Source organism: Silurus aristotelis (assembly GCF_946808225.1).
Source record: "Silurus aristotelis genome assembly, chromosome: 25".
In the NCBI taxonomy this organism is placed as follows: domain Eukaryota; kingdom Metazoa; phylum Chordata; class Actinopteri; order Siluriformes; family Siluridae; genus Silurus; species Silurus aristotelis.
The window spans coordinates 16,772,565-16,796,457 of NC_139598.1; the positions used below are offsets into that span (position 1 = coordinate 16,772,565).

At 40.2% G+C, this 23,893-nt stretch overlaps 1 protein-coding gene across 2 annotated transcripts in view; it reads left to right on the forward strand.

Annotated features, from left to right (window-relative positions):
* Positions 1–7,613: 7,613 nt before the first annotated feature.
* The window catches only part of ext1a (exostosin glycosyltransferase 1a), a 59,101-nt gene continuing 42,821 nt past the window's right edge, over positions 7,614–23,893 (forward strand). For both annotated transcript variants that reach the window (XM_083529506.1, XM_083529507.1), the window contains exon 1: positions 7,614–9,474. In XM_083529506.1, the coding sequence (XP_083385632.1) occupies positions 8,561–9,474 (914 nt within the window). In that variant the 5' untranslated portion in view covers positions 7,614–8,560. The remainder of the gene's footprint in view (positions 9,475–23,893) is intronic.

Sequence of the window (23,893 nt, forward strand, 5' to 3'; positions counted from 1 at the left end):
TAGCGGATCACTCGGTTTATATTCAGCAGGAACATTTCTGAGTTATAGCACTTATCTAGAAATGCATGTTAAAAGGCCTGCAATACAATCCGACTTCTCTCGGGTTGATATTCTGCTCAGGCCAGCGTTCAAACCGAGAGTCTGAAGTGTTATGGAGTGCTTACATGAATCACAGCATGTCTACAAATACGTGTCCTGCATCCTGAAAATCAGCACTGAGCTCTATGAGCGTGAGTATATATATATATATATATATATATGTGTGTGTGTGTGTGTGTGTGTGTGTGTGTGTGTGTGTGTCAGTCCTGATTATAGACCTCTCCACAAGCATCAGAAACAAATTAGCAGTAACCAATTGTACACATTTGCTAGATCCGTAGTAGTGCTCTCCTCTAAGCGTGTAGCGCCCCCCCTTAAATACTGTTCATCATTTTCCCTATTACAATTATTATTTTTCTCTTTTATGTTGGATGCCCTTCCTAACATAACCCTCCCCATATATCCGGCGTTTGGGCCCGTCACTAAGAGTGCACTGGCTTGTGCAACCCTAATGGCTGGGTCGATTATTTTCCAATTTTGGCGCACTCAAACGTTCGCATTCGTTACCCGGTACAATCTGGAATCGAATTTCTTTGTATCACACGCTGGGTTTTTGCAGGCAGTATCAATAGTCCCTAATTACCACACCAGAACATTGGAGAGGTCCAGGGCAGGTTTTTCCATGCAAATATCCTTGGAATGTTTCTTCAGACTTGATAACCGTTTATTTATTAATTTGTCGATCTACATTTCATTGGAATACAAGTGCTGTTTGTTTTATCTTTGGGCAAAGACTCCATTGTCAAATAAGGCTTAAAAGGCAAACAGTATGATGCAGCCAAGCAATTAGAGGAGTGTGAGATGGAAAACATCCAGCACGGGGCTCCCTGTGGCTCGGATCTGAAATTAGTCTTGATCAGGCAGCTGTCTTTATTATGGGAACTCATTGAACGTGTCAGATAGATTTGCATATAAATGGTCTCCCCTGGCCAGACGTGAGGATGTGAGCCAGAACAGCTAGTTTGGATACGTCTCTGTCGGGCAGGTTAGCACTTACGAGCAGCTTGTGCCATCAAGAAATTTGTGATTGTGAGTCATAATACAAACCTTGGTCCATTTTCTTGACCTCAAGTCAATGTTTATTGACTATTTACACAATACGACATGCGCTGTTGAGGTATTTAAAACGTTTCATCGATCCTGTGCAGGAATGCTAACAACTTACTTAAAGTCATTTTTATAATCTTCCTGTTTCCATTTTGATTTCTAGCTTTTCTTTTTGTTTCTAGCAAACTGACACCTTGGTAATATTGGGCCAGTCTTCATTTTCCTGAATTTTCTCCGATTTATATAATGGAGTGATATAAAAGTGCGTAGTCATGCTAGCTGGCTAAATGCTGATCTCACGCCTGGATTCAGCTAACCAAGTTCTGTTTCACAGTGTGATGCACTACTGCTGCTTTAACTATTTTATTGATGTTTACAGCTATTTTACAAACATTATTTGGAATCGTTGAAACTTACCTTATTCATGACCAATAAATGTGAAGCCATGTAGTGGAGCTTATGATGCAAAGCTTATACTTTGGGTTAAATTACATCATGTATTCCCCAAAAAAACCACCTCAGGGCTCAGAAATTAAACATGGGACCAGTCCTAGTGCTTGTCGAATAAATAAAGAAATGAATTGACCTGTTTATCCATTCATTCATTAAATTAGTCTGTCTATTCGTTCATTTATTCATTTATTTAATTATTTAGTTTGGTGATGACCTTATTTTTCAATCTGCATTTATTTATCTATCTATTTATTCATTCATTTCTGTTTCACTGTTTGTTAATTTGTACACTTAATTAGTTTGTGGGTTTATTTATCCATGTATTTACATATTTGTCTGTCGATTAGTGAATTTATTCATTCATCCATTCATTTTGTTCGAGGGTTTGTTTGATAGATTATTCGTCTGTCTGTCTACTTGCTTATTTATTTGTTTGTTTGAGTAAATTTCTTCCTGCATGACATTTTTTTCCCGTGTTTTATTTCCCCAAATGCATTAAAAAAAATCTTTCATTTCTCAAACCAGTATGTAGTCCCAATCTTATTGCTCATAGCTGATAAAGTAAAAAACGAAATCACGTCACGTTGCTCAAAGCCCATCTCTTTTTCCGAGACCCCTCAGAGAAAACAAGACGTCCAATCTGGTTTATTTTCCATCTGATAAAAACTAGTTTTGAATCTTGTCAGCGGAGTTCTGGCTTTTCCCGCAGGTTTTCTGTTCACCATCAGTCATTACACCAGCGCCACGACAAGTAAAAGCCTGTTTTCTCTGTTGCACTTTGATTCCTCGTGCAGGAAAAGCTGGTGGGCCGCTTCCAGCCGTTCAGCTCCGAGGATGCATGCATTAACCATCTGTTTCTTCTGCATCGATACCTCACGGTAACGATTAGCCGAAGAGGAAGAGTTACTTTAATGCGTCTGTTGCATAGTGATAGATAATGGATAGCGATGTCCATGGGCACATATGAATGTTTTATAAAGCATTGTGGTGTAAAAGTGGTTGCTCAGCTTGGAGACAAACACCAGAAGGTGGTGAATTCAATCCCAGGAATGCCACAGATTTGGACCTTAATGCTTCGGCTTAGCGGATAGTCTAGTGTTTGATTTTCCGAGCTAAGAAATAATAATGCATTCGAAACCATCTGTCTATACTTTTATGTGTTTATACCTGGAGGGGTGCATTTCCAGTGTCTCTTAATTCATCTTATGTTCTTTAGATAACATAAAACTGCTGAGGTATGTAAATGAACACAAATTCATGCAATTACCAACCAATGAAATTCACCGTAGAGATTTTTTAATATCGTTTATAAATCTGTTTTTATTGAGTCTCAGTGGCTTATTAGATCCAGCATCGTCTAGGATTAGCATGTGTGTGTGATTGTACAGTTCTACATGTGTGTGTGGGAGAACACCTGCTGCTAATCGCCACACAACTCGTCTCTTTGTCACACTGAATCCGAATCAACCAGCTGGGAAAAAAGAAAATGACTTGGGCTAGTGGAAACATGCTGCTCTTCCTCACCTCGGGCTGTTTTCCACACATTAGGGCACATTTGGAACGCCGTGCTCTCGCCATATTTCCGTCTGGGAGTCGTCAGGACGTTGCATAAAGCTGCTGGTAGGTGAATCGGGTAGGCATTGACAATACACAAAATACTCCAATTCTTCCATTTTGATGTGTGGATCTCACATTGGGGCCTGGGACACACACGGAAGTCCAAGAAATCATATTATATTTATATTTATATTTATAATATATTTTTTTTAAGGGTCCAAGCACCAAAGCCAAATCAGACCTAAAGTGTGCAGTTGGTGGATAGAAACAAAAATTGAAATAATGTAATTTCAAGGGAGTCTGTAGAATTTATTTTACGGTTATGAGAGTCTGCGAAACACTGAATTACATAATCTGAATACGGTAATGCGATGAGTTTCTTTCTAAAGAATGTACTGTAGTTGAATAGTGTAATATTCTGTATTCTGCTTTCGAAACATGTCGCTTTATTTGTCGGCTCCACTGTTAATGATTTCTTTTTCAGGCAAAAAAAAATAAAGCATTTATATTGAAGTTTTGATGCGTTCTTAAAGTTTTGTTCTCCGGCTTTACTGGATATCTGCTTTCCTGATAAACTGTGATTTTCTCATTGTTTTTCATGTCAGGCTGCAGATACACACTGTTTTTTTACAAGTTGGGATATGAGCCAGAGTGAAAAATAATTAGTAAGAATATAACACAATGTCGTTATCATTATCTCGAGCCGTTTCCTACAATTAAACCGGATAAGTTCATATTTTACTTAATATGAATCCTACCATTGTGTCCACTATGGGAAAAAAAACACTGGCAAAAACAACCCTAAACCAGTTTAATAGAACCACCGTGAACATGACCAAGCAGTTACTAAGGATGAATAAATGAAGACTGTCACGTTGGTGAACTGAATATACAAAATATACAAAAGTCCTATTTTTATTGACATTTCTTTTCTAAGCATCTCTATGTTCTTTGTCCTTTCGCGATGGTGGTCTTCGACGCTCCTTAATGCATTAACTCTAAACTATAAACCTGCGGTTGAACCTGTTTGTGCTTGTTTTTTTTTTTATTAATGTTTTAAGAACAGCAGTCTGAACCGCCGAGCAAAACCCGAGCCCCCACCAAAGCATGACTTAGCATAAGAACCGGTCATTAACCCGGCGCACACACAAACATTATTCTGCGCCGGGTAAAGATGCGTTAACGATCTGTGAAAGTGGCTTAGGCTGTTGGGGGAATTTAAATGACCAGCCATTGGCTCCGTTTGTCCCAGGGGTGAGCTTCATCCTTAATTGAAGATGGAGGCGAGCCGATGCAGGCCTGCTTTCGGGCCTAATGACATCCACACACCACCTCTCCCATCGCCATTCACTTAGTGTCAGCACTATGCTATTAGCAACTTCAAACTCAACAAACTCACCGCAGGCGACTCCGGCATACATTAAACCGTGAAAAGGATCGAGTTTCAATGATGAGCTTTTGTTGAGAGATAAAAAGACGCCGGTTGTCATTCGAATGCATTTGGTCGATGTTTTCTTCTTTTAAAAATCAGATAATGTACAAAACTCCGGCCTATAGGAAGAGATCGAGGCAATTCTGTAGGGTATGTAGTGAATTCATTTAATAGCATAGGATTTCACATTTAAGAGTTTATTGTTATGTATACGGGAAACACTGTTTGTTGCAGATCCGTACGTTGCGAATCCTCCAGCAGCCTATGACATAAATTACAAAGGATATAGGAAGATAAAAAAGAGATAGAATGACATAACATGCCTTTGAACTATCGAAAAATGAACAAACAAATAAAACCGTAAAAGGCGTATACTGAGACATCTGCCACGGTGGGTGCCATCTTGAAATGCATCATTACAACTATTTCTACCACAGCAGCTTTGCATGATTGCCATGTTGGTTCCCTCAACCTGGATTAAGTCTTCAACCTTCCATGTTTGACTGTGGGGGTGAGGCAGTATGCTAACTTTTTCTCTCTTCTTCTCTTTGGACTCATCTGTCATTATAGAACGTTCTTTTAGGTGTTCACTGTCCAATTCTTGGGTGTTTTTGGCTTTTACCGAGTTTGTTGCATAGAAATAATAGGAACTTCGATGTATCTCAAAAAACAACCTTTTGAAAGGTATTTCGGTGAGACGCTGCACATGCACTAGTAGCCCAATGGTGGATGAAAGACAGGGATGGAAGGAATGCCTGGGAGAAAGAACAGGAGGTAAAGGCTGGTGCTTTGATCACTGAATTGCAGAACCACCCCCAAAACACACACACACACACACACACACACACACACACACACACACACACACACACACACACACACACTCCCAAGTCTAAAGCTATTGCTAAACAGCTTTAAATTCCTCCTTGCATTCTCTCCTGCTTTATGAATTCAGGTCTCATCCCTGACGTCCCTGCAGCTGTAAAAACAAATCTCAAGACACGTCCCGGCCGCCTGCTGAAACTTCTTATTAGGAGAGAGCGCTAATTTTTGAGTCCTTGTCTCCTGTAGGTCCTTGTGTATGCAGAGATAACACTGATCTCAATTTTAATAACACCGTCATGTTCATATGGCGTTCGGATTCGATCACGTTCCATCGCTGATAAAGAGTTAAACTCAAAGGCATGCTTTTGTAATAAGTTTGTTAACATCTTGTCTCGTAATAGGGTTGTAGTTCTTCTGTACAAGTTGGTATCAGGAAGTTTGGAGACTCGCTCTGTTTATAAGAATGTACTTTACCTATGTTTACAGTCTGAACTTACTACAGCGCTCCTAGCGTTCCTGCCACTTCTGGAACGTGTCAAGCATCTTCTGCTATTTGCGCTGAATCACCGCAACGATCTGGCCAGTAGGGTGGGTGCGGAAGTAAGATCATGTTGTTCCCGGTGAGAGACTTATGTATGAGAAGAGCTTGGTGACAGGTTGCGCACGTGGTCAGAACAAAAGGCATGATAATGCACGTGGTCAGAATAGCACGGGTTGCACAGCTGCTGATGTACACGGGACAATGTATTTCGGCGCACTGACTTATGAAGGTCGGTGCACACTGTGACTGTGCGTGCAGCCTCGTGCTGCCATCTGTTGGCGTGTTACAAAACTAAAAACTTTTGGATACCACCTCATACCACAAGAGTTAAAAAATTATTACAATATTTAGTGGTTAAGAAATGACCGTATTTTTATCCATTTATAGTTACACCAGTTATATGCAATCAATTCTCAATATTTCTCTCTTTCTCAACATTTTTGGTCTATAAAATGTCCAAATGTTTAAGCTAAAACTAGAGACTCCTTCTATAAAGCTTCAGCATAGCAACAGATCGACATATTTCTTTAAAATATCTGTCTGTGTGGAAAAAAACTGGCCTAGATCTGAGTGGACTAGATAGGAAATGTCATGAAAAATAATGGGAAAGAAATCTCTGAAAGGACTAACATTGTTTTTTCTCTTGCAGTGAGGACAGTACAGAAGTTCTGGGTGAGAGACTATAAGTGACGAGCCAAATATCAAACAAACAATCAATATTTTACATTCTCTCAGACACGTGTGATCTGTTTGACGTCATTATAATATTATTACTATCAGGTACAAAGAGAACGATGGGTAAAACATCAGCTGTATCCTAATTACCTGCTGAGTGAACACAAAGTGCACTAATATAGTGTGTAAATGCTAATGTTATGTACCCTATGTAGTGCACATATTAAGGGAGAGGAAGGGATTTGGGATTTGGTCTGTTTAGATTTATTTATTTGTCAAATAAACTGTGGTGCTGTATAATAATTCAGTTAATAAAATATAGTAATATTTTCTATAATATTTCTAAAAGAAATGTAATATAATGTAATACATACATTGCAATGTAAATTATTTATTAGATAGATAAATACTTAAACATTTTACAAAAATTATAAAAAATAATGTAACCTAATAAAGTAACATATTTTTGCATTTTCTATAATAATTATAAAAAGTTAACATGATTTTAAAAAATATATTACAATTTAATATAAAAATCTTATTACATAAACAAAGAAATTACAAAAATATTAAGTATAATTAAATATTTTGTGGAATAAACGTAGTATGTAAACATTTGGATATTACTGAATAAATATATTACAATAGAAATATTAAGCATATACATTTGTACAAAAGTAATTAAATATTACAAAAATACGTACATAAAATATAATTTCATATAATAAAGTAATTGTTTATCTTTTTTTGTATTGTTATAAATATAAAAAATATATATATTAAAAAAATCTATATTACAAAAAAATCATTAAATATGATGTCATATTATAAAGTGACGTATTTTTATGCTTTTTTTATGTAAAATAATATGACAACAAATATATATATATATATATATATATATATATATATATATATATATATATATATATATATATATATATATATATATATTGTTTATACAAATATAAAATAATAAATACCGGAGGCGAAAGGGTGCTGAATAAGCCCCGCCTATTGCGGAAGTGACGCCGACCAATGGGAAGCCCGGAGAAGAACGTCACGTCAGCAGACGTCGGAGTGGATTGGTATGCTAGCTGCATTGAAACAATCCGAACAACTCGAGCGCTCTCAGCGTCCGTGTCTCCCCGTCTCCCAGTCCCTCTCTCTCGGTGTCCCTTCCGTGGAGCCACCGCCGCGCTCCATCGCTCCGGTTCTGGTTTCCGGCGTCTCCGTGGTTCTCCCGGAGCACACTTCCGGAGACGGTGACGGAGGGAGCGCGTGAACTTGTCGGCGTGTAAGTTTAATCTCACGTTACTTGGGAAAGAAGAAGAAGAAGAAGAAGAAGAAGAAGAAGAAGAAGAAAAAAAAGTCGGGCTTCCAGTCTCACCGGAAACTGGGAAATGGGTCGGCATGGGCACGGAACCGGTTCGGGATGATCCGCGAGGCATCCCGGTGTGTCTGTGTGTCATAACCAGGATTAATACTAACCAAGGAGATCGATGGTTCTGTGGATCTTCTGGAGAGATGGTTTTGATTTCTGAGGACCGGATTCCTCCTCTGATTCGGTTCTCCTTACTGGACTTTCCCACTTTCTTTTCATAGGAAGTGGTTTTTACTTCTTATAAAAAAAAATATGCCCGTTTTCTAAAAAATTATAAATCCTGGAAGCAGCATGGTCCTCCATCTCCCGAGGTTTCAGACTGACTGATCCAGACCAAGTGAAGCTGGAGGTTCAGGAGGAGAAGAGGTAAGTGCTTAGGAAGGAAAAGTCGCCCACATGCTCTGGCTTTGGGATCCGGCTCAGAAAAGCGTTGAACCCTTGCAGGCTGGTGGAAGATGGCTGTGTTTCCCAGCAGGAGCGGGTGAGAGAACGACCTCGGGGCGTATTGGATCTATTGATCGAGATCTCGAGCCGGACCGAAGGACACATGCAGGCCAAAAAACGGTATTCCATCTTGTTCTCCGCCAGCACCTGTGTCGTACTGCTGCTGTACCTCGGCGGGGTACAGATCGCAGAAAGGAGCCCGGGCGGCGGAGCCCGGCGTGGCCCGGAACCTCACTGGCCCAGGTTTATCGAGCACCTCCGAGCGTTCCGTACGTCGGAAAGCGACGTCGGAGCGTCGCCGAGAGACAAGAGAGATGCCGTGTCCGGCGTCTACAAGGGCCGGATGTGCCGCATGGACTCGTGCTTCGATTTCTCTTTGTGCAAGAAGAACGGCTTTAAAGTTTACGTCTACCCTCAGGAGAAAGGAGAGAAGATCTCGGAGAGTTACCAGAACATTTTAGCTTCGATCGAGAGTTCTAGGTTTTACACTTCCGATCCGGGACAGGCGTGCTTGTTCGTCCTCAGCCTGGACACCCTGGACCGGGATCAGTTGTCCCCGCAGTATGTCCACAATCTCAAAGCAAAGCTCCAGAACTTGAACCAATGGAACGGCGGCAGGAATCACCTGATCTTCAATTTGTACTCGGGGACGTGGCCGAATTACACGGAGGACCTCGGTTTCGACATCGGGCAGGCCATGTTGGCCAAAGCCAGCATCAGCACAGAGAACTTCAGACCCAACTTTGACGTTTCCATTCCTCTGTTCTCTAAAGACCACCCAAGGACAGGAGGGGAGAGGGGCTTCTTGAAATACAACTCCATCCCACCGTTTCGGAAGTACATGCTGGTTTTTAAGGGGAAGCGCTACCTGACCGGGATCGGTTCGGATACGCGGAACGCTCTGTACCACGTTCACAACTCCGAGGACGTGGTCCTGCTCACCACCTGCAAACACGGCAAAGACTGGCAGAAGCACAAGGATGCGAGGTGCGACAAGGACAACGCCGAATATGACAAGTAAGTAGGTTTTACTTCATTTATTTTTTTAATGAAAAAATATCACCTGAGCCTTTACATCACAATCATTCACCGCTCAGCCACTTTTGATCTGTAGGCACCGAGGAAGCACCAATCATCTGTTAAGTAGGTCTGGAGAAACAATCAGGCAGCAACCTGAATCGTCCTGCTGTTTCTCAGTGAAGCACGTGGTCCTGATCCTCATTAGAAAATGTTGATTCAAGCCCAGATTTTAATGTCACCTCTTGTGCCGTTTTAGAAGCTCCCACACGCCTCAGTTTGTCAAGCAGAAGATCAGCCTGCTACTTATCCTTGTGGAAAGTTTGTCCTTAGATCATATCTTCAGATCTGAAGTTCTCATCCAGGTTTCACGTGACCACGTCGTCACAGAACTGAACTGTTTTAGTGTTGTACATACATACAGTGTAAACATATAATATATATATATAACATATAATTAATAATAAATGCATGTGCATACATACATAACGTTTATTATACGTATATTATCAGTTCCCTACGGATCTCAACATCTGGATTTCTGTGCAACCGCTTTATATAAATAAAGCGAATCGAACGACTGAACTGAAGTATCGAGTTACGGTCTGGATCATCGAGGTCATGTGACCGCTCAGACACAACGCTGGCAAATCAGAGGATTACCCCGGTGACCTGCACTACAATCGTTCTTTTCACTTTCTACCCCCTGATTTATGCAATATCCAGAAAACTGTTAAAGATGTAATTATGACCGAACGCAGAGGGTGAAATTGCTGAGGTAAATATCGAATAAATTGAAATCCGGCTGAAATATAATTTTTTTTGTATGTAAAATATAGTATATAATATATATTTCTAATAGTAATAATATTTGTGGCATTTGTAAAGTACATATATGATATCTCTCTGTCCATCTATCTGTCTGTAGATAGATATTATTACTGTAAAAAGATAGATAGATAGATAGATAGATAGATATTCCCCCTTCCAATATTTTCAACATCAGTGCCGAATTCATCTGATTGAACAAGTTTGAAAAACTTGAGCTGACAAATGTTTTGCAAATAATAGAAATAATGATCATAATTGTCTATAAAGTCTAAATGATTGTTATTGATGTTATTATCGGAATTATCAATTAAATCAACCCAGAGTCGATTCGGTAACGATTCTGTATAATCCATTATTTAAAAAATTCAAATAATATTACACTTTGAAATTGACAAATCAAACAACTAGTCAAATGTTTAAGAATGATCAATAAAATCAACTCTCTTGGATCTACTTCCGAATGTGGAGTCTATACACATTATATTTTCTTACATTCCACCCACATACACATTTTAGATCTCCAGTAGGAATATTCTGGATTTCGGTCAGTAGTTTTATCCTCTGCGGTCGGACTCATACTTGGAGCAGCAGAACCTGTTCTCTGTAACATCTCAGTTTTCTGAATAATGTTGAAATCTAAGGTGCAAAGCGAAAGGCTCCGGTGAGCCGCACTCCATTTGTTGGTTTCAGTAGACACTACAAATGTTAGGTTTTATACTCCTAAGTTTTTTAAGTCCGAGCGATCACATGACCCGATGGGTCAGACTGTAATGCGATATGAGTCCAGTTGCTCAATTCAGTCTTTTAGTTTAGTTTTTTTTGCATGTCGCAAAGCTGTTGTGCAAAAACCGGTAGGGAGCGAGGAGGTGAACCTTGAACAGAACCAGACTCGTGATGGAACCAGTTTGGGAGATTATCCCGTATTGTTAAGAGTTGCAGAAGAGGGAAGGGAAACGGTGCTAAACGTGTTGAGAGAAAGACCCGTGTGATGACTGGAGGACAGGGTGGTCTTTACGAGTACAGCAGCAGCAGCTTTATCATTTCCAGGTGAGGGCATAATAGAGCGAACACATCCTAATAAATCGCAAGTTTTCAGTCGTAGCTGGATCTGCCGTCCGATTTGATGAAATCAGACTTTTTCTTTTTTCGAACAAATTTAAATTCACTTCCCTTGTCATATAAAAAGCAAGTTTTAAAGTTCAAGCTGGTGAGCAAACAGTCGTGTTTTTACTTTCTGAGCTCTATATGTTGCCCAACTCCAATACCCTGGGGCACTCTGATGGATTTACCATCAACAATACCCACAGTGCCAGTGCAGGCAGCAGGGGGGTGTCGGACCACAGGCCTGACGTTTACCACATGGCAGTCCATCGGCGCTGAGTAACTGCTTCCTGCCAGACCTCGGGCGCGACCTCACACCCTGGCGGCTTGACCTCAGACTCGAGTCTCCTGCCGGCATGCTGTCGCTGTAACACGCTGAGATTTTCACATGCCACACACAGCAGCGGCATCGGCTACAGCGACGCAAAGCAGCTGTTCCGTCACGACCTCCTGTCTCGCGTCGTGACCATTCACGCTCCGAACCGAAAAATTTGTATTCATTTATGCGGAATATTTAATTTCACACACCGATTTTGGTCGACTCCTAAAAACAAAAAAAATGAACACTAGTCAAGTTCATACAGCAGAAACATACAGTTCTTTTAATAATAACATTTACATTGTGCTCATAAGTCCTGGTTTTAAACGCAATTTTTTGCATTTATTATTCATTTATGCAAAAGAGTTTATATAAACTAAACAAGATTGATTTTAGTTGACTTGAAAAAAAAAATAATTAACGCCCTTGCAACAAGAAACAATTCTTTAATAATATTTATTTTAATAATAATAATAATTTGTAATAATAGTAATGTTTTACTAATACATTTTAATTGTAAACAATAACTTGTTTTACTTTTTTTTTCCCCACCAAAGAAAAATACAATTGTCTTTTCAAAGACATTTAATTATGTATCACATTTTATAGATTTGTGTCCAAAAGAATTTCACGTACTTTAATATATTTACTTAAATTAACTATAGTTAAATGAGGCATTTACATTTTTTAAACCAGTAACAGTGAAAGAAGAATAAAAGTAGCTCTGTAATTATTTTAAAACATATTTTGAACAATTTTCAAGTATTTTGAAAAATGTAACATTCAGGCTTTTTTTTTTTATCTTTTTTTTTACTTTTTTACGCAATCAAATGAATTAACAAAACGAAACAATCGTATCAAAAGACGCACGATATCGCGAAATGTAGATTATAATATAATGAATTTATATTGTTCGAGAGGATATTAGTCCCTGCTAGTTGTATTTCACACAAAAGTAAACCAAATTTATTGTCGCTTGTGGATCCACCTGTAAAATGAAGTCTATATTAAATATGAAAAAAGTCTGATGATCCCATAGCCTCGGGTTTGAACTTTGACCCCTGAGTAACTTTAAAAATGTTCGCAGCAGCTTGTTGAAGTGTTTCGGGCGAGCTTTTCCGCATTCACTCTTTATTTTTCGGAGAAAAGCTTTTAAATGATTTTTTTCTCCCCCCTCCCGTGCCGTCATGTGGCTTCATGCTCACATGCTGCGTGGATTATAATTAGCCTGGATTAGTCATTCAGCAGCGCATTAGTCTGCCGAGAAGGTTTCGGCGTCTTTCTCGCGGAAAACGGAGTGCGGTACGGCCTCTAATGCACCACATTAAACCTCCGATCTTGAGGTGTGTGTGTGTGTGTGTGTGTGTGTGTGTGTGTGTGTGTGTGTGTGTGTGTGTGTATAAGGCTGTGTCCTAAAGCCTTTTCTTTTCCCTTTTTTCTAGCAAGTGACATTGAGAAATCCTAAACATTTAATTTCACACTAATCTAATTTATCACTTAAAGCAGATTGAAGCTAATTAGAAGCTTGCGTTCTGACTATTAATTAAAGAAGTCATCTACATACATGAACACACCGTCAACATCTGGTGCCGAACGTACGGTGCTCAACGTCTTTCCTTTCATTCCTATCATTTCAGACTCTGGGTTTTAAGGTTTCATCTGATATTTGAAGGTGCTTTGTTTCCTGGAATGGAAACAAACGAACGAGTCTTTTTTTAGAAAAATGAACATTATTGCTGAAATTGCACACAAGAATATCTTGAAAAACGCAAACCCATTGAATTGCCATATTACATCAAAATGCAAATATATATAAATATTCATAAATAAAATCTATCTTAAACGACTCTTTAAAAGGTAAACGCACTGTAGGTTGTTTTCTTTGTTTTAGTTTGAAATGATTCCAAACTTTGTCGTTTACTTCGGTCTGAATCGCCCTCTCGCTGTTTTCTCCCCGTTCCTCCATATTTCTTTCTGTGAAGTCTTCTGTGTTACCCGTCCGAAGCGCACCAAAGTTTAGTGGCTGTTGCGTCAGTAATAATGGTCCGTGAGGAAACATCGTGCTCTGTGTGTAGTTAAATGGACTAAACAATGATTTAAAAAAAAAATTTTGTATTCAAATTAGTTATGAGTACTGGGTTACTCAAGGAATCGTTTAAGCCCCAACCTTGTCCTTCAGAGGGACAAACAAAGAGGTGTTTAAGGCTGTAAATTTGGGAACATGACTTTTCCAATAGTTCCTACAATGGGTAATGGCTCTAGGTGGTTTATGGGATTTCTTGTTGGGTAGGCGTAGAATGTTTTGATGAGTTTTAAAGTTGATAGATTCTGTTGTCTCTATATTTGAGGATTATTCCAGGGGTACAAAGAATCTGAAGAATCAATTAAGTTCCTTAAAGTTTCTTTGGGTAGCTAGATGGTCTAGTATTTGGTCTAGTATATCCAAGGTAGTTCTGTATGGATTCTACCTGGAAATGAAGAAGGGTCTTTTTTTTTTCTTTCCAACCAAGACCTTATGGAAATGATGTTTCTGCAAAGTTCCTTAGATAGTTAAAAGGTTCTAGCATACACCAAAGGGTCTTTGGGATCTGGAGCCTTTCTCAAAACCCACTGAGTTCTTTAAAGAATCTTGTCCCCAAGAGGACAACCAAAGAACATTTAAGAGGGTTTAAAGTGCCCTAGGAAAGATGTGGGTGTACTTACGGGTCTTTTGCATGGTAAAGGGGTCTAGCTTTCTTAAGGGCTTGTACCTTCTTTGGAAACACTGTTCATGGGTTCAACTTAGGATCCTGTCTTTAAGAAGGACAACCCAAAAGCATTCACTTCTAGGATGCCCTGATTGGTTAATTGTTGAAGCTGTGCATTAAAAACACATCATTATCAAGTATTTTTTTCATGGCTCTACAAGGTTTCATGTTTCTTAGTAGGCTAAAGGGGTCTTGTAGGGATGCTACGTAAAAAAAAAAAAAAAAAAAAAACCTGTGAGGGCACAATCCTTTTAAAATAAGGGTTTCTTTGGATGCTTAAAGGTCCTCACTTTTACACTGGGTTCTACTAGGAACCTTCTATGAGGAACTTTATTAACGACAAGAAAAAAGTTCTTATACCTGTGCAAGATTTCTACTTGATATGAACTTGACATTGGGCCTTGACGGGCAACTCCAAATTTTTCCACAACCGACCCGTGTTGCGTTCTACAGAGAACATTTGAATGGTTTTATCCAAAATGACAATTTAAAAAAAAACGGGGCCCGAGATGGATATGAATTCTTTTTTTAGGGTTACCATTCCGACCTTGAGTTTTGAACCCAACACACCAACCAGGGGCAGATCTGACTCATGCTGATGCTCTGAAACATTAATACGGTGTGTACTGTCAGCATTCAGGAAGCGAGTTTTTGATTTCCGCCTTGCCAGGATTTTGCGTAATTGCCCCCTGATGATAAAAAAAAATGCATGGCACATTTTTTTAGTGCAGGCAGCAGCTCATTCTCTTCTCATTTCCTAACTAGCCATAGGCCATTTTTTCCCCCTTCTGCTTTTTCTACACGGACTCCCTGCGAAGACGTCGTACACGGGCGTCCATGCGAAGCCACAACGCTGACGGCTACGACCGGGTGAATAATTGATGCCCCGTATTTGAGTCATGTCGTCCCTTTCTTCCTTTACTTGAAAAAATCATGTCTTATTCATGGATGCCTCAGATCGGTTCTATCAATTCTCACAGCGCATCCCCTAAAGGCAGGACTATTTTGGAAAATTAAGTAAGTGACTATGAAACGTGAAATGAGACGGTGCTGGGAATTTTCGTACACGGTCATGTTTCCGATGGAGTCTGCAACTGTGTTTCATGTCCCCGAATGTATTATCTGATTATTTTTACTAGGAAGTCATCAAGCTGTTTAGCTGTAAATCTGCTGTAACGGCACACACATGGCCGTTTTTCTCGAACGTTCCATGGGCACTACGTGCATTTGTTTGAATGCAAACCGCTGTAGTAACTGACGTGACTTTAACATATACGTAGGAGCTAGCATACCTAGCATACCTCCAGGATTCTATTTCTTAACTTTTTCTCATGGATAGATCCAGCCAGGACTCCTAGGACCGCCGAGACACATGTAGACCCCAAATGCTTCCCTTTATGCTGAGTCATAGGGCAGCGTAACATTAGGCTGAAGAAAAAAGGCTATCTGCCGCCTTCTGCATACATAAACTCAGATGTCTGTGATTGGTTAGTGTCTCTGACCGACTGGAGAGAGAGTGTATGGCCAATTCTGCCTTCTCGGATACTCTGTTAGGGATGGTATCGTTAGGGGACATAGTCGGAATCTCACAAGCGCTAGAAAACAATATTTTAAATTTCTGCCAAGTATAGTTTTATGTGTACAAGTTTAGTGGACGAAGAGTTTTCCCTGGAGCTTTCTTATACCAGAAATAGAAAAAAGTCAAATAAAACACTAAATGCCATGCTTTAGGTAGATGTTGTAAGGATTTCTAGAGTTGCCAGGAATCAATTAAAGGTTAACCATAAAGCTATTGGACCTCGATACATCTAGGGTTAGGGTAAGGGTTAACTGAGGACGATGCGATTCGCTTCTTGAAGCATAACCAACAATACGATACATTGAAGATAGATATGAAGCAGCTGCTGATGTGATATGATTCCCCCCTACTACAATGCAATACGATGCGATGGGGAAAATGTGATGCTCTGCAACTCAATATGGTACAGATTTCTTTGGTTCAGACAGACAGCAAATCATCAATTTACTTAAGTGCCTTCTGACCTCTAACCTCCTTTTACGAACAGGACTTTGTAGTGCCAAACAATAAAATAAATAAAACCAGATGTTATTTACATGTAGGAAGTTACAGCTCTAGCTCTGCCATGTTAATCTGTATGCTGTGTGACTCTCAGGACACGCCTTGGTCTCGTAGTGTCGTGACGTGTCATGTTCACGTAGCAGCAATTCTTAGGTGCTGAGAGAACGCGCTCGAGAAACAGTTCGATCTACATATCAAATATTGCTCACAAGCGATTGGTCACTGAAGAATAAAAGTATCGTGCCTCAACTAATAATTATATAAATCATTTATTTATTTTATTTAATATGCTATATGCTAATGTAAAAATCTAATCAAAATACATTCTGCCACCACGACGCCATCATATGTTTTGCGTAGCTCCCTGTCCCTGACGTTACCTATTTGGCACATCGGGTGGCGTTGTTCCAGTCACCAAATGGGACCTTCCAGTTTCTTAGCAAATGTTTGTATGTATATTGTAGGGTCAAAACGATTGAGTTCTGCGAGGGCTCAACGCTTCTCCTTCGACCTGATGTGAAAGGTAATAACCGGTAAATGTTTAGCGCCTGCGTAATTAGAGCTAGACGACGTCATTTGTATGACCATCTCCTTCAGGCGACGGTTGCTAATTAACTTGGAAGCGTTTTCTGCATTTCGATTCCGGCGGCGTTGCTTTTGGAAAACGCTTCCAGACTACTGCATTGTACAGAGTTACATTTGGATTCCTTCCTGCATCCCCCCCCCCCCCCCCCCCCACAGTCCCACAGAGCGATCCAAAGGGTTCAAGTTTAAAACCCTGAGAGGAATTCCAGAAGAAAATGTGAAAGTGGGGGGGATTAAAGATGGAAGACTACGTGGCACAAAACAATAAATGAATTAGCGGATATTCCGAGTCATACAAAATCCAGTTTGGAGTTCAGCTGTGTATATTGTTTTACCTGAGTGTGTAATTACGTTAACGGGCACCCCGAAGCCGTCTCGGGTCATAAAGCGGGATGCGATTCCGCAGGCAGCTGTTTCGCTCGCTCTAATAGCAGATTTGCCCACTTTCGCCCAGACAGCCGGTGTAATCACACGCCGAGCCATCGCGGCGGATTTAATGAGACGGTGATCCTCGAAAAGATAACAGACTGCTTCCAGATCAATGCTCTCTCTCCACCCCTGCCTTAGTGGGTGATTACGGGTAGGAAGCGCAAGGCGCTCCGGCTGCTCGAGAGCCCTTGATGAACGAGTGGAGTGGAGAAAATAATGATAGAAATAGTAACTGACTCGCATCTCAACCAAAATAGCTCAAACAAAAGACGGATCAAGACGTCTCGGGCTGAGGATAACTCGATTTTGCACCTTTCATGCATTTAAAGTGCGGGTTAAGTTACAGAACGATTGCAAATATTTAATCTTGATTAAACTACGATTCGCAAAGTAATCACCGGGGAGAGAATAGAAACGGGAGTTTCTGACGGTTATTGAATCTTGCTGTTGCTTCGGCGGATTCGGAGGGTGTTAGTAAAGTCATGTACTGATGTAGGTGAGAAGGTGAGGAGGCCTGGGGTGCAGTCAGTGTTTAATAGGTTCAGAATGTTTGGAGCTCTTTAGCAGGAGAGATCTTCCAGATCGTCATGAAGCCGGATTTGTGCACTGTCATGCTGGAACAGGTTTGGGTCTCCTAGTTTAAGTGAATGGGAAAATTTCATGCTACCATACCCAAAGACGAGTTTGTGGTAAGTTTTTGCGGAAGAACCACATTCGGCTGGTAAAGTCAGGTGTCCCAGTACTTCTATTCATACAGTGCATCATCATCAGTTCAACATGGTTAGTCAGAAGACAGAAAACTTGAGCTGACCATCACAGGGCTGAGAAACTTTCCGTAGCTCAGTGCAGCCACAAACAGGAAAAGTGGTTAACCGGATTTCTCAAAGTTTAAATTACGACGTAAGAACAGGGGCTTTGAGGATTCGGATTTGGACTGTAGTTTATGTCAACAGTCTGCTACACTGACTCAGGACTACAGTTGGCATCTGATCACCATCACTGCACCTCAACATCGTTCATCTGTAATACACGGACATTCAGTGCAACCCGGATGAGGATGAGGTTTCCTCTTGAGTCTGGTTCCTCTCAAGGTTTCTTCCTTATGCCGTCTTGGGGAGTTTTTTCTTCACCACAGTTGCACCTGTTTGTTTATCTGGGCCAAACTTAGACTTATAAAGAACATCTTATTTATTCTTTGTCACCACATTATCTGCTTTGAGACAACGTTCATTGTTAAAAGCGCAATAGAAATCAAAATGAATTGAATCGAACAATTGAAACCCTTCCAACAGGACTGTTGTTTTTCCACAAGCCAAGCATTTTTTTCCCTCTCCCTCCTGTAGTTTTCAAGATGGAAACGAAACAAGTGTGGACTCGGATAAGAATTCAACATGACGCCTGGGCGAACCCGTCAATTTGCATCGATTCATTTCATTTCCATGTTTTTTTGCTTTTTTCCCCACATGCCGTTTTCATTTCTCAATACGCTGCTATTTTTAGTAAAAACGAGGCTGACGAGCCGAAAAGTACTTTCATTAGCATTTTTACAGTTTTAGGTGGTTTTTTTTTGAGGGGTGGGTTTGCAGAATCAGCACTTCAGCTTTGTTGAGCTATAGGTTCTGTATAAAAGCACATTATTTGACAACGTTTTAATGGTTCCCAGGTGGCAAACTAAAAACGATGTTCCTTTGGGTTTTTCGTTTTCCTTTTTTTTTTCTTTTTAATGAGCATTGCTGTAATCTTTCATTCAGTCCAGTTAAATGATTTTTAACATTTCAATTTTCCAGTGTCGATGGTCCATGACCACATCTAACGCTCACCGTAATGCTCTCGCAGCACTTTAGAAGGTTTTTTCGGTTAGTTTTACCTGTATCACCACTACAAATGATACCAGCATGCAACAGCCAATCAGCTTTCTGTTATTGGCTCAAATCTCTCTCGGATTGGACAGACGAAAAAGCCTTAATAAATGAATTTGGGGCTCGGTTAAACCAGTTTCTTACAACATTCTTAATGGTCTTAAAAAGTCTTCAATATAATTTGGTGAAATCTACAGAAACCCTGCAATGACGGGCTCCAAGGAATTCCTCAAGACAGTTTTTTGCTACATCAGTTCCTTGAAATTGTCCATAACTACTTACCTATTTGCATTCAGTGGCAGTTTTACCAAATTTAGCACCAGCGGACCTTTTTTTTTTTTTTTTTGGTGTAATTACAACATCAGATGTACCTTTAGCTGAAACAGGGCCCATAAGAAACTAATGAGAGTTTTCTCGGACTTCATCTGCCCAAGAGACGGCTGTATTACTCTTTGAGTTCAGAATCATAATGTAATGTTGTTAGGTTGTGTTCTTTAAACACAGCCACTGGCTCTTGACAGATGAGACGAATGGCCTTGTCCTTGCACCGCACAAAAAACTAATCAGAAGCCCAAGCTGCTGCACTCAGAGTCAATTTTTCTTTTCTTTGACGTTGTCAAGCCTGGCTAGCTTGGGGATGGACGCAGCAGTGAGAGAGCCTTGGTTAAATGTGATGTCGCTGAGTGCTGAAATAGCTGCTGAGTTTTTCTTTTGAACTTTTCTTGGAACCGTCAGGCTATAAACTGTCATTGGCATGATCGTTGAATTTATGACGCACTTCTTTACTGATATCAATTATTTGTGGATTAGAAATAATGCTAACCTTTTGTTTTTGTGGGGACGGATGATCCGCTCTGGCAACCCCTAACAGAACAGCCGAAAGAAGGCGACGACTAACTTTTAGTTTTTGCCCACTCTTAAAGTTGTACAGCCAATCTTCTTTTTTCTTTCGGCTGCTCTTATTAGGGGGCACCACAGCAGATCATCCGTCTCCAGACACCTCTGTCCTCTACATCTGCCTCTTTTAAACCAACTACCTGCAAGTTTTCCCTCACCACATCCATAAACCTCCTCCTTGGTCTTCCTCTTTTCCTCCTTCCTGGCGGCTCCATCCTCAGCATTCTCCTACCGATATACCCCATGTCCCTCCTCTGCACATGTCCAAACCATCTCAATCACACCACCCTCACCTTGTCTCTAAAACGTCCTACATGTGCTGTCCCTCTAATAAACTCATTTCTAATCCTGTCCATCCTCGTCAACGAAAACCTCAACATCTTCAGCTCTGCTACCTCCAGCTCCACCTCCTGTCTTTTACTTAATGCCACTGTCTCTAAACCATACAACATCTCAGGTCTCACCACAGTCCAATAAACTTTCCCTTTCACTTTAATAGATACTCTTCTATAACAAATCACTCCTGCTATCCATCTTCTCCACTGACTCCACCCTGCCTGCACTCTTTTCTTCACTTCTCTAACACACTCTCCATTACTTTGCACTGTTGACTCCAGGTACCTGAACTCCTCCACCTTCTCCACCTCTTCTCCCTGCAACCACACCACTCCACTGCCACTCCCTCTCATTCACACACATGTACTCTGTCTTACTCCTACTGATTTTCATTCCTCTATTCCTCCAGCGCATACTTCCACCTCTCTAGGCTCCTCTCAACCTGCTCCCTGCTCTCACCACAAATCACAATATCATCCACAAACATCACAGTCCATGAAGACTGCAAACAGGAAAGTGCTCAGAGCCGATCCTTCATGCAATCCAACCTCCACCTTTCTGTCATTCCTACTCACTTCACTGCTGTCACACTGTCATACATGTCCTGCTCCACCCTCACATACTTCTCTGCCACACTAGACTTCCTCATACAATACCACAATCCAATCCAAACTACAATTACAGACTAATGTAATTTGTAGGGAAGCAGCCTATAGACTGGATGTTATATGCTAAATTTGTATTTTATAATATTTTTGTTTTAGGGAGGCTAATAAACACATCATTATGGATGTTAAACCTGAGAGAACTTCTGATTTGTGCGTGTCACTTTTCACGTTTTTGACATACTGAAGCTTTTCTTGAAACCCAAAGTTGTGGAGTTTGGCCTCAAACATTTTCCGATGCTTTCAAAACTAGAACTTGGCGATGTGCACTCCGTCTCGAGGGTATATTATGTACATTTCTGCCTAGTTGATGCTCATCATCTGCTTTCTCATCCACCCACAGTCCTCCGCTTCTGTGTGCAGGCAGCAGGCTTTAAAAACTGCTCTATAAATATAAAAATATAAATCCCTGAAGGGCGGCATGACGTCAGCCCGTCTCCGTGTCACTCTGGCCGCTCACACCTTTTTTCCGTCTCGTCCCTGCTTTTGGCAGCTTATCCTAATTAGAAATGTGGTAGGAGCTTTTGGTTTATTGCTGGCGTTTGATCCCGGTGGATTTCTACCTTCACTGGCTGCACGGGAAGAAGCTTTAGGTTTAAAAAGATGACTAAGAAAGCTAATTTGGTGTAGCAGGCGTAGCATTTTTACAGCTTGATTTTGATCGTCCTCTGGTCAACACTAGATATAATTTAAAGGAGGATGAACCACTAATAGGCTTGTGCAATGTTTTGTCTTATTCTGAATAGCATAAAAGATTTCAACTATGACGAACAATTGAAATCGCGATCGTTTTTACGAATCTTATCACGAAAAGGCATTTTTTTTGTCAGTAATTTCAATGATTTTTAAAGGAGCTTACATATCATTTGGGACAATTTGTCTTGTGCAGAATTTGGACGCATCGACTCCAGTCGTTGTGGTTTGAAGGCAAGGGATTGCACGAATAGATCGAGTTTTCTTTTTTTCCTTACGATTTAGCCATTTCCTTTTTTTTTTTCGTTTTCCGAATTTTGCTCTACCATCGCAAAACACTTTTAAGCCACACCCCTTTCCCCCCTTAGGTGCAGCATGGTTAAAATCAGATTGACAAAGCCGGAATTGGCGTATTAAATGTTTTGCGACGTGACGTCATCGAGCATATCGCAAAACCCAAACAAAACACCTACATTACATGCACACATACATTAAGTGATGTATTGTTTGTAGTTCTGCTCTGTTTTTCGCCAACAGAATTTCACCACAGCAATGTTTCGCGTCTCTGAGCATCATGATCGCGTTTCGTTCGGTTCAGTCGCAATGGCTCACTTATTAACAGCGACTTGGTTTTACGTTCTCATTTTTTTTTTTTTTTATAATCTCAAATATCAGTATTCAACATTTTATGTTTAAAATATGAACTCATTATTTATGCATTTGTAACTGCAGGTTATAGCATTACAGGTCCCTCTGAGCAGTGTGTAAATGCATTGAAGTGCCACTTCAGATTCAGCTTCGGTTTCCGTTGCATTGCGAAGATAAAATTTAGTTGTTCCAGCTGTCCACAGTAGTTCGTAATGTACCAGCACAATTGCACACTCAGTAAAATATCATCCAATTATTATTATCAATAAGATCCCCCCAGAAATATCAAGAGATTTTTATTTCGACTACTTGCTTTAATTGCAGTCAAAAGGAGCAGGTTTGAAAAGGAAATCAAGGCACATGGTTACAAATTTACAACAAAATAGCAATAAATCTCTCATTCGTTTTCACAACAACTACCTGCACATGCTATAATATAATCAGCCAAATTGTTGCGTAGGAAGAATTCGAATATTTCAAGTTACACGTAACAACTATAAAGACAGAAGCAGTTCGAGGCGACGGATCTGAGCGGTAGATAAGGTACGAAAAACGGAAACGTGCGAGTTGACGTCTCGCTAGTGTTTATTTTAGATTGCGCTTGCTGGACTTTGCCTTGTGGTTGCGAAAGGTAGCATTTAGTCAGCTCGGGTAATGAAAGGCTTTCCAGATGTTTCCCAATAAAACCTTTCCAACGACGCTTTAGATGTCTGGATTTTCCCTCGGTTGACGTCCTGAATTTGTATTTTTTTTTTGATGCATGAGGTAACGACTAGATTTTTTTTAATTATTCAGGTTGTCTACAGTATCTAGTGGTTTTCTTACAAGATGTTAGATGTATTGCCCCGAGCACTGAATGTCAGTGTGATAACAACCATCTTTCTTTCTATAGAATTCTCAATTTCGATTGGTCAAAAGTTGTTGATTAATAATATGCTGGATACGAGCTTATCTCGTACAAGCATGTAGATATTGGAGATTTTTTTTTAGAAAGAGGCTCCAGTGTCAGCAGGCTTTGGAACATAAGCTTACTCGAATACTTTTCCCATGTCTGAGAGAAAAAGTTAAGATAAGATCGATAAGATATACCTTTTATTCGTCCCACAGTGGGGAAATTTCGAGGCTGTTGCAGGAACGACGGGTTTTACCTGTGCGGACAGGAACTGACTTGTTTTGCAGACGTTCCTCAACGTTAAATGTAACATTAAGCAGAGTGTAAAATGTCTAAT